At 51.5% G+C, this 12003-nt stretch overlaps 1 protein-coding gene across 1 annotated transcript in view; it reads left to right on the forward strand.

The window, feature by feature from the left end:
* The window catches only part of WAPL (WAPL cohesin release factor), a 132272-nt gene that overhangs the window by 64820 nt on the left and 55449 nt on the right, over nt 1-12003 (forward strand). Inside the window, exons 10-14 of the mRNA XM_040438857.1 lie at nt 207-318; nt 1358-1455; nt 9789-9865; nt 9963-10138; nt 10325-10440. Of these exons, the coding sequence (XP_040294791.1) occupies nt 207-318; nt 1358-1455; nt 9789-9865; nt 9963-10138; nt 10325-10440 (579 nt within the window). The remainder of the gene's footprint in view (nt 1-206; nt 319-1357; nt 1456-9788; nt 9866-9962; nt 10139-10324; nt 10441-12003) is intronic.

The raw sequence follows: 12003 nt of genomic DNA on the forward strand, positions 1-12003 counted from the left end.
GATTGTCGGACGGAATTGCCTGCCAGAATTCGCCGCCGCAAGTGTGAAAGTACCCTAAGTCACAAGGGTCAGCATTCTGTCTGTCCTAAAATGAATGGACATTTTGCCCCTTTGTGTGCCTGTGCTGCTGTATTTGCTTTATTTCTGCATTTTCAGTTGTTGTACTCCTGTTTGTATGTATAATTGGACAATTTCTTGCTTTTCAGAGTGGCCATTTAGCTATGGAGACTTTGTTATCTTTGACTTCCAAGCGTGCAGGAGATTGGTTTAAAGAGGAACTTCGACTTTTAGGTGGACTGGATCATATTGTAGATAAAGGTATGTTCATTAGAATACGATTAAGTAGACAAGCGTGCCATGCTGCAGAAATTGTAATTGTATCGCTTGTGTATGCCCTATTGACTTGAATTACGTTTCCAGTACATTAATCTGGACGTTGATTTGGCTCTCTGGGAGTAGAATATTAGACATTATTTACTGGATAGGTCATCGGTATATGATTGGTGGGAGTTTGATACCAAGCACCTCAACAATCAGCTGTTTTAAGAGATTGTGGCGCTTTAATGAGCGCTGAGGCATTGTATAGCGGGTTTGCTTGGTATTGCAGCCCAGTCCCATTAACTTGAATGAGACGGAGCTTCACATAAGCCATGTGACTGATGAACATGACATCACTGACCTAGGATGAGGCTGCAGTGCTCACTATTGGTGTGCTATCCTGAGGATAGATTATGAATTTTCAACTCCTCATAGACCCTCTTTAATGCAAACTTCCAACTGATTGGCACCATGGGTTAGTACGTGGTCACGATGTCTATGCAGCTCTTTCTTATTTCCTTAGATTTTTATGTCTCAGATGGGTGTCCGAGCAGTGATGGGGGAGTCTATGTAACCAGCGAGCTTAGAGGAGTTATAAACTAGCTGGGAATTGTTAGGGGCAGTGAAAGAAGTGCATCATGGGTTTGGTTGGATACAGCAACACGCAGTGTTACACACTGGATGGAAACAAACGATTGGTTTACCTGGTGAAAAGGGTCAGCAGAGCCCAAATTGAAAAAAGATTGGGGAAGATGTGCATGAGGTAAGTAACTACACAAGCATTCTGTTAAAAACCACTGTAATCCAGAAAACGTCTTCTAAGGATGTATGCACATTTGACAGACTTGTTGCAGAAACTGCTCCGTTCATCTGAAATCTGTGTGCTTCCTTGTGAAAACGTGTGACTATATCCGTAAAAGCATGGCACTTTGGAGGCTGCCGCTACTTATATCTGATTACTTTGCTATGGCAGATAATCAGATTTGTAACAGCATATTGCAGAAACATGATTAGAACAGAACAATCATTTTTCTTTCAGTTAAAGAGTGTGCAAATCATCTTGACAATGAAGAAAATGAAGAAAAACTAGTCGCGTATTTGTGGGGAGCTGAAAGATGCTTACGCGTTTTGGAGAGTGTGAGTATCTTGATCTTTATTTCCTTTTCATCATAGATACATAATTCTAGTTTAAATGGTGACTGTTTGCTGACTTTAATATTAGATCCTTTTCTCATCTGTGTGACTGGGGTACACAAGGTAGCCCAGCCCATGGGTGTAGTTGCTGCCACTAGGAAGCGCACGCCAAGCATCGTGTTCGCTCCTCCCATCAGCTTTACCCTTCCCACAGAACTAAGCTAAATCCATTTTAAATCAGGTGCATGGAATGTCACCACGGCAATCGGTGACGTACTGATGTGGCTGTTGTGACATCCCATATGCTGCTGTAGCCAATCACTGACCTCAGCGGTGTATGGTCTGTGACCTCTGAGGCCAGTGCTTAGATGTATGAGATGTCACTGCAGCAGCCCAGGTAAGAGGAAGGAGCAGCGGGTCTAGATAGGAGGAGCTGATGAAGGCAAGTTATTTTACTGGCCCACAGCAGATTAGGCAAGTTTCGCTCTACCGTTATGCACCTCTAGCAGCATGTTGGAGATATCTGGATCCGGCACTGCCAGATGCTAGCTGACACCTGTTGGCACCCTTTACCGATGGAGATTCGGGCATAACCTGGCAAACATGACGAGAATCAGCCAGATCAGTTTGGGTTGTTACAAATGCGGCGATGCCGAATATGTGGAGGGGATTAAAAAATTTTTTTCATTGAAAAGCATTTTTACAATGGAAAAAAGGAGACTTTTGTATTACTTACCAGTAAAGTCTCTTTCTCGCTCTTCCTTGGGGGACACAGGAAACCATGGGTATAGCTCTGCTCTCTAGGAGGCGTGACACTAAGTGAAAGCTGTAAGCCCCTCCTCCATCAGCTATACCCTTCAGCCTGGAGAAGAGACTGCCAGTTGCGTGTCCAAGTAGTGAAAGATACCCACCAACCGGAAAAAGAACTGTCGAGCCCCAACGGGGGCAACCAAGCCGGAACCACAACTGTAACCCAAATGAAGGGCGGGTGCTGTGTCACCCAAGGAAGAGCGAGAAAGAGACTTTACTGGTAAGTAATACAAAAGTCTCCTTTTCTCGCCCATATTCCTTGGGGGACACAGGAAACCATGGGACGTTCCAGAGCAGTCCCAGAAGGGAGGGACCAGAACAAACTCAACCAACACCAGAGGCATCAATCAACTGCCGCCTGCAACACCAGACGGCCTAAAGCAGCGTCAGCCGACGCATGAGTATGCACCCTGTAGAACTTGGTGAAGGTGTGCAAGGAGGACCAAGTGGCCGCCTTGCAAATCTGCTCCGTAGAAGCCCGATTCCTCTGAGCCCAGGAAGCCCCGACCGCTCTAGTGGAGTGAGCGGTAACACCAAGAGGCGGAACCTTGCCCTTGGCGAGATAAGCCTCAGTAACAGCCATCTTGACAAAACGGGCGATAGCAACTTTGGATGCCGCCATCCCTCTGCGCGACCCCTCCGGGACCACAAAGAGCGAGTCAGTATGCCTGAAAGAGCTGGTTACTTCCAGGTAAATCTTGAGCGCCCTGACAACGTCCAGGCGATGAAGCTTCCTCTCCCGCGGGTGGGAAGGGGAAGGACACAAAGAGGGGAGAACGATGTCCTCGTTCAGATGAAAGGCGGAGACCACCTTAGGAAGGAAGGAAGGGACCGGACGCAGAACCACCTTGTCCTGGTGGAACACTAGGAAAGGTTCCAGACAGGAGAGTGCAGCCAATTCGGACACCCTCCGAAGAGAGGTGACGGCTACAAGGAAAATAACCTTGCAGGACAGAAGTCGCAAGGAAACCGTCCGCAGAGGCTCGAAAGGGGAAGCCTGGAGCGCTGAGAGAACCAGGTTCAGGTCCCAGGGCGGTACCGGAGGACGGTACGGGGGAACCGCGTGAGCCACGCCCTGAAGGAAGGTCTTGACAGGACCAAGGGGGGCCAGTGGGCGCTGAAACAAAATGGACAGCGCAGACACCTGACCCTTCAAAGAACTAAGGCCCAGCCCTTGGGCCAGTCCGCTCTGCAGGAAGGACAAAACGGTGGGGAGAGAAAAGCGGAGCGGAGGAATCCCCAGATCGGCACAGAACCCCAAAAAGGTCCTCCAGGTCCTATAATAAATCCTAGAAGAGGACGGCTTACGGGCACGGATCATGGTGCGGACGACGTCTGCAGAAAAACCCCTACGCGTCAGGACGGTGGTCTCAACAACCACGCCGTCAAACGTAGGGACCCTAAACGCGGGTGGAAGATCGGTCCCTGAGAGAGAAGATCTTCCCTGGCGGGCAGCGGCCAGGGCGCGTCTGCCAGGAGCAGCATGAGGTCGGCATACCAAGACCGGCGGGGCCAGTCCGGAGCGACCAGAATCACCGAGACGCCTTCCGCCGCTATCTTCCGAAGGACCTTGGGCAGGAGAGGGATGGGAGGGAATATGTATGGGCGCGCGAAGCCTCGCCAAGGAAGAACGAGGGCGTCGGCTCCGCAAGCTCCCGGATCCCTGGCCCTGGACAGATAGGCGGGGACCTTGTGATTGAATTTTGAGGCCATGAGGTCCACGTCCGGTATGCCCCAACGAAGGCAAATGGCCTCGAATACCTCCGGGTGAAGAGACCACTCGCCGGGGTCGACGGTGGTGCGACTGAGGAAGTCCGCCGCCCAATTGTCCACCCCTGGAATAAAAATTGCAGATAGGGCCGGGACGTGGGCTTCCGCCCCAACGGAGAATGCTGGTGACCTCCCGCATTGCTGCAGCGCTGCGAGTGCCCCCCTGGTGGTTTATGTACGCCACAGCCGTGGCGTTGTCCGATTGTACACGAACAGGATGACCCTTCAGCAGATGAGTCCAGTGTCGTAGAGACAGAAGGGCCGCTCTCAGCTCCAGGACATTGATCGAGAGTTTGGACTCCGATGGAGACCAAATGCCCTGGACGGATCGGGGAGGAAACACGCCTCCCCAGCCCAAGAGACTGGCATCGGTTGTAACCACCAACCAGTTGAGTGGCAGAAAGGACCTGCCCAGAAGAGGGGACTGTAACCACCAGCGGAGAGATGACCGCACCGGAGGCGATAGACGGAAGGGATGATCCAGAGACTCCGGCGATTTGTCCCAGGAGGAGATGATCGCCCGTTGGAGAGGGCGGGAGTGAAACTGCGCAAATGGGATCGCCTCGAAGCAGGCAACCATCTGCCCCAAGACCCGCATGCAGAAGCGGAAGGACGGTCGACGGTGGAGAAGGAGACCCCGAATCGCCCCACGGAGGGTCAGACGTTTTTCCGAGGGAAGACTTACCTCCGCCGCTCCTGTGTCTAAAAGCATTCCCATGAAGACTAGCTGTCTGGAGGGGGGAAGGGAGGACTTGGGGAAGTTGATGACCCAACCGAACCTCGCCAGAGTCTCTAGAGTGAGATCCACGCTGGCAACCGCTTGAGAAAGGGACGGAGCCTTGATGAGGATATCGTCCAAGTACGGTAGCAGAAAAACACCCCTGGAACGGAGTAAGGCCAAAACCGGGGCCAGGACCTTGGTGAACACCCGGGGGCAGTTGCCAGCCCAAAGGGAAGGGCGACAAACTGGAAGTGGAGGTCCCCCACGGCGAATCGGAGGAAGCGATGGTGACACCGGGCTACCGGAACATGGAGGTAGGCATCCTGTATATCGATGGAAGACATGAAATCTCCCTGCTCCAGGGAAGCCACCGCGGAACGGAGGGACTCCATCCGAAAGCGTCGAAGGAGGAGAAAACGGTTGAGCTTTTTGAGGTCCAAAATGGGCCGCACCGAACCTCCCTTCTTGGGAACTACAAAGAGGTTCGAGTAGAACCCTTGGAACCTTTCCTCTAGAGGAACGGGGGTAATCACCCCCCTGTCCAGTAAGGCTTGAACGGCCGCGGAGAACGCAGCCGCGCTTTTCGGGTCCCGCGGCGGGCGGGAGCGAAAGAACCGATCTGGAGGGAAGGATGCAAATTCGATTTTGTATCCGGAGGACACAATTTCGAGGGCCCAGGCGTCGGAGACGTGAGCCATCCAGACGTCCCTGAAAAGGAGGAGCCGGCCCCCCACCCGGGTGGGTGGGGGCGCGCCTTCAGGCAGAGGACTGCTTTGCTGCGGGTGTGCGGGCAGCCTGCGGCTTGCGCCAGGAGGGCTGGGCCCGAAAAAACGGCTTCCTACGCTTGTCCTGGGGAGGAGCCGAAGCGGCAGCTGTGGTGGGAGCCCCAGAGGCCCTGCGGGAGGACCGAAAACGAGACGCACCAGGGCGTCCGCGGGGGGCGCCCCTTGCTTGGGGTTGAGGAAGATGGGTGCTTTTACCACCCGTGGCCTCCGAAATAAGTTCGTCTAGGCGGACCCCGAAAAGGCGGGAACCCGCAAACGGTAGCCCCGCCAAGGAACGTTTGGAGGCAGCGTCCGCTTTCCAAACCTTCAGCCAGAGCTCCCTCCTGACGGAAACTGCCAGGGCGGAGGAGCGTGCAATAAGGGCTCCCGCATCAAGGGAGGCCTCACAAACAAAATTCCCGGCCCGAATAATAAGCTGGGCCAAGGAACGTAGGTCCTGGATGGGGACGTCCGAGTCCAACTCCCGTTCCAGCTGCGCACCCCAAGCAGAGATTGCTTTCCCTGCCCAAGCAGAGGCAAAAACCGGTCTGAGAGCAGAACCGGAGGCAGCAAAAATGCCCTTGGAAAGGGTCTCCATGCGACGGTCCTCCGCTGACTGAAGAGAGGACCCGTCGGGAACAGGGATGGCCGTGTTCTTTGACAGCCGGGCCACAGGGGGGTCCACCTTGGGTGGGGAAGACCATGTGGCCACGACATCGGCTGGAAAGGGATAGCAAATGTCCAGCTTCTTGGGGCTGACAAAACGGGCGTCCGGGCGAGCCCAAGCCTTAGACACCACAGAGGAGAAATCAGAGTGGATTGGAAAGACTTTTGAGGCCTGCCTGGGTCTGATAAAGGAGACGCTAGCTGCGTCAGAGCTAGGGGGATCATCCTGCACCTTAAAGGTGTCACGAATATCAGAGATGAGTTGACCCATCGCTGAGGCTAGCTTGGACGGCAGGGCCGAGTCCATTTCCAAATCTGAAACCGCCAATTCACCTTCAGAGAGCGAATCCTTTGGAGAGGAGAGGCCCGTCTGGGTGCGCACGCGTGGCGGGGAGAGTGAGGCCTCAGAGGAGGAGGCTCGCTCTACTCTAATACGCTTCTGAGAGTGCCTAGCTCGGGAGGGGTCACTAAGAGAGAGTGAACCCGCTGCAGCGGCAGAAGCAGTGGACCCGGAGGGCGCGACAGTCAGAGAGGCGTCCTGCGGGGTAGGTGGCCTGTCTATTAGGCGGCCCACGACATGAGTGAGGCTTTCCACGGCCTGGGACAGGGATCTAGCCCAGTCAGGCGGGTCAGAGGAAGCAGGGAGCGACACAGCGGGCGACTGAGGCTGCGGTGGAGCTCGGCATGCAGTACAGTGCGGATCAGACTGCCCCCGGGGAAAGGGTTCCCTACAAGCAGTACAGGCATGGTACCAAGGCTTGGCGGCTGCAGAAGGGTCTGACATGGTGGAAAAAAAGATGTTGCACTTAAAGTGGGAGACCCCAAGAAAAGTGGTGGCACGGAGGGGGTTAACAGTCCTACCAGACCCGGATGATGCAAGTGGCAGCGGTAAGGGGAACAGACTGAGGAGGCTGTGGAGGAGAGGCAGCAGCACGGAGATGAATGGCTTCAGGATCGCACGGCAGAGAGGATTCCACGCAGCACTGAGAAGTGGAGCCCGATGAAACCGGAAGTAGCGGAGCGCATGTAGGAAGCTCCGCCCCCCCTCTGCCACGCTGAAGAAGAAGCAGAGCCGCGCGCGCGCGGCAAAATGATTTTAACCCCCAAGGATGATGAAGTGCCGGCCTGAAATGGCGCCGTTCACGCCAAGTAAGCGGCCCCCGCCTGGATGTGGCAGACGGCTTGCTTTTTTCCTGCAGCCGTCCCCTGAAGGCCAAGTAAGCGGCCCCAGCGCCTGGATGTGGCAGACGGCTTGCTTTTTTCCTGCAGCCGTCCCCTGAAGGCAGCGTCCCTGCCAAGGACTTGCCCAGATAAACTCCCCTGCCCGGTAACGGTCCCGATATGCCCGGGGGGGGGGGGGGGGGGTGGCGCACGATGTAGCAGTGGCCAAGGGGGATGTAGCAGTGGCCATGGGAGCCCAGGAGGCCTGTAGCAGCGGTGGGAGGGAGGGAGGAAGGGGAGGCTGGAGCAGCCACTCTCACCATACGCTGTCTTCGCCCTCAGTCCATCCAGCGGGGGTCGCCCCTTCAGCTCCTGGCACCGCAGTGGCAGGAAGCCGGGGGAGGGACTTGGCGTGCGGACGACCCTGAGCTGGCGGGACGCAGGGGAGCGAGGCTGCCCTGGTCCACCTTGTCTTCTGTGGGGGAGGCGGCAGTGCGTTTACCGGCACTGGCGCAACTCAACCCCGGGAGAAACAGAGGGGTCTAATGCGCCTCTGTTGTCCCTGTAGGTAGAAAAAAATCGAATTAAAAAAAAAATAAAAAAAAATCATAGGAAAACAACCCTGCATAAGCAGGGGGTGTCTTGCCTCCTTGGACACTAAGCAAAAACTGGCAGTCTCTTCTCCAGGCTGAAGGGTATAGCTGATGGAGGAGGGGCTTACAGCTTTCACTTAGTGTCACGCCTCCTAGAGAGCAGAGCTATACCCATGGTTTCCTGTGTCCCCCAAGGAATATGGGCGAGAAAGGTGTGTTTTGTTTATTTTTATTTTTTTTAAACGGAGCCTGTCATGTTGAACATTGTGTTTAAGCTACAGCATGTTAGAGGGGGAGGAGCTGAGCAGATTGATATAGTTTAGTTGGAAAAGCTTCCACATAAGTTAAATTTCCTTTATTTATTTTCCTGCTCATTTTGGACTTTGAAGTCAAGGAGGCGTCCTATCAGTGATTGACAGCTATCTCAGTATACATAGTCATAGAGGGAAGGCTGTCACTCACTGATCGGACCGTCTCATTGACTTCAAAGCCCAGAATGAGCTGGAATTTAACTGAATAAATTACAAGTTACTGAATCGTTTCCCACAAAATATATCAATCTGCTCAGCTCCTCCTGCTCTAAAACATTCTGCTTGTAGCTTACATTGCATTTTCATTGTGAGAAACCTTCTCCCTGGCTGTGATGCTCTCCTCTGTGATTGGATCGCGGCATGGCAAGGGAGAAGGAGACGCCCATTAAGAAGCCCTGGCATCTCCTCCTCCCTGTACCAATGCTCCGTAATAAAATACTGAGCGGGAATAATACTGGGGGGGCAAAGCAGGGCGTAGGAGCCATATTTAAAAAAAACAAGCAGGGTGGCAGCATCAGTGGGGGGTACCCCGCAAGTAAAGGTATTTATCTAGAATAAACAAAAAAACATGAAAGGTCCTCTAAGTTTATAAGCACAAGCTTCCAGATGTCCGCTGTTTGAAATAGAAACTCTGTAGCTATAGCGCCCGCTCAGCTCGTGAGCAGGTGCCATCTTTAGAGACCTGACCTCTGCCGTACATTATGGTGGTGATCGGGAAGGGGTTAAGTCTGAATATAATGTTTTTGTCTCCATTTGATACTTTAAAGTCGTAACGTATGTTTTTTTTTGTTTTTGTTTTTTTTTACATTTTGTAATTTTTTTAAGTCTGGACTGTGCTTGGTCTAGGAAACTTCTTCTTTTAACGGCGTTTCCCGGACTGTATACTGCTCCTGTGACTTGAACTGCTGTGGTGGACTGATGTATTGGTATGAGAACAGTAGACGTGGTCACTCAGGAGGTCAGAGGAGCAGTGTTTGGTCCTGGAAATGGGCTATCGAACAGAGCTAACATGCTTGTGTGAAATTAGCCTAAGGCCTCTTGCACACGAACGTGCCATGTTTTGCGGTCTGCAAATTGCGGATCCCGCCCGTGTGCTTTACGCAATTTTTGGAATGGAACAGACTGCCCATTATAGAAATGCCTATTCTTGTCCGCAAAACTGACAAGAATAGGACATGATCTGATTTTGCAGGGCCTCGGAACGGAGCAACGGATGCAGACAGCACACTGAGTGCTATCTGATCTTTTGCGGCCCTATTGAAGCGAATGGGTCCGCGCCTGAGCCGCAAAAATGCGGCACGGATGTGGAACCGAACCACGATTGTGTGCAAGAGGCCTAACTCTTACTCGTCTCCCTGGTCCGTCCTCCCATTTCCCTTTAGGTAGCCATTTTTATCTTGAGTGCGCTTACGAATAACAAATTGTGTATGCATAATTTTCATCAAACATCCTGTAGTCCTTTTGTTATCCTGTGGTAGATGTTCTAGTGACCCTTGAAGTATACTCAGAAGATAACTGTTATTTATTCCTCTATTTTCAGGTCACAGTGCACAATCCGGAAAACCAGAGCTACTTAATAGCATACAAAGATTCCCAGCTCATTGCATCTTCAGCAAAGTAAGTTCACCTTGATGACTTGACATATTCTGTGGAAACGTTAGCTTATGTTGTTGAACTTCTGTTTTTACATTAAGGTTTTTTTTTTTCCTTACAGAGCTCTTAGACACTGTGAGGAGTTCATTCAGCGATACAACAGAGCTGAAGAGAGCATCTGCATTCCTTACAATAAGCCACTTGTATACCACAGTGCGGGAGGCCACGTTGGCAAGGCTGTGGAAGACTGTATGAGAGCCATCATTGGCGTGCTGCTCAATTTAACAAATGACAATGGTAGGAACCTCATTTTATTTAGCTGGACAAATGTCTGTGGAGAGAATGTTTCTCTGTTTCAGGTCGTGACTGGGGGTGTTACGGTGGATATGTTCATAGTGGTAGTGCCGACACATATTGGTCTGAAATGTAGAAAAGCACCCTTTCCAGCAGTAGTAAAATTGATATTGCATTTATCTTCCACAGAATGGGGCAGTACAAAGACTGGTGAGCAGGACAATCTGATAAGCACTGCAATGAACTGTGTTCTTCAAGTTCCAAAGTACCTACCTCAAGAACAGAGATTTGACATTAGAGTTTTGGTAAGTAGGTACCCGGTCTGTTATCTGCACAAAAAACTGGTCTTAATAAATCCTCACAAAAAGGATCGTTGAGTTTACTCAGGCTCTGTTCATATTTCTGTTTGGGTTGTCATGATACCAAAATTTTGATTTGATTTTGATACCATAAAAATGTATTGCGATACTAGATACCATTCTGTGCCACTTGAAAAAGCAGAGTGCATTCTGCATTTTTATGTAACGTCCGGCCCGTAATAAAACAGTCCTATCCTGTTTTTGGGGGGGGGAAAGGTGACAAAAAAATGGTAATTTATTTTTTTTCCTTTTACGGTGTTCACCGCATTGGAGATAATTTAAAATGTTTTAATAGCTTGGACTTTTGGGTGTGGCCATACCTATTATGTTTATTTTTTTTTTATTGCTTATATATTTTATATGTTAAATTGTGAAAGGGGGTGATTAAAACTTTTTTTAATTTTTTTTTTTTACTTTTAATAACCATTAGCCCCCTTAAGGGCTAGAACCCTTGTCCTATTCACCCTAATAGAGCTCTATTAGGGTGAATAGGATTTTAAACTGTCCCTGCTGCACTGGCTTTGTGCACACAGCAACAGGGAGCTTACCATGGCAGCCAGGGCTTCTGTAGCGTCCTGGATGCCCTGGTAACCTATCAGAGCCCCGTGATTTCACTGCTGTGGCTCCTATCGGAAGCAACCGCTGCGCCACCAATGAAGATACTGAGGAGGAGTGGAGGGGACGTTGTGGCCACTGCCACCAAATAAATATAATGCTGGGAAGGGGAGTTCGCTGCACCACCAATGTAGGCTACGGGTGCCAGTCATATCACATACCCGGCCTCTATGACGGGGTGCTTCGATCCCCGTCAATTAACCCCTTAGGTGCCACACCTGGGTTAATTGCCGCGGATCGCCCTGCTCTGTCATTAAGGCCGGGTCCCGGGTGTGTGATACAACTGGCACCCGTAGCCTACATTTGTAATAATGGTTTAATTATATTCATAGTTGGCGCAGTGGCCGCAGCCCCTCCCCTCCTCCTCAGTGCTATCTCTTCATTGGTGGCAGCCGCAGCTGTCTCACATTGGGGAAGGGAGGGACTGTCTCCTTCTCCACTGTGTTGCTGAGGAGAACATGGTGTGCGCTGAGAGCGGCGCTTGCCATGCTTTCTAACTGATACTAGATTGCGCAGTACTGCAGCCTAGTATTAGAGAATAGCAAATCCCAGTATCGATTCGATCGAGGTCTAAAAGTATCGATTGGGTATCGATAGTTCAATACCCCGTGCAACCCCAGACCCCAGCAGACACCATTGACTTTATCATTTTAATGGGTACAGGGTCCCTGATGTGCTTTGCAGAGGTTTTTGCTGAGAGGAGCCCCCTTCATTAAATACTGGCATAGCACATTGGTATGTGGTACAGATGTGCTTGGATTTAGCTGAGCAGGCACAGGCAGGAACAGCAGTGTGTGCTTCTGCCTGTATACGGGTACTTTCACACTAGCGGCAGCACGGATCCGACAGGCTGTTAACAGGCACCCCCCTGTAAAGCTCCATTCAGATGTCCGC

The sequence above is a fragment of the Bufo bufo genome, chromosome 6 (genome assembly GCF_905171765.1).
Source record: "Bufo bufo chromosome 6, aBufBuf1.1, whole genome shotgun sequence".
Taxonomy (NCBI): Eukaryota; Metazoa; Chordata; class Amphibia; order Anura; family Bufonidae; genus Bufo; species Bufo bufo.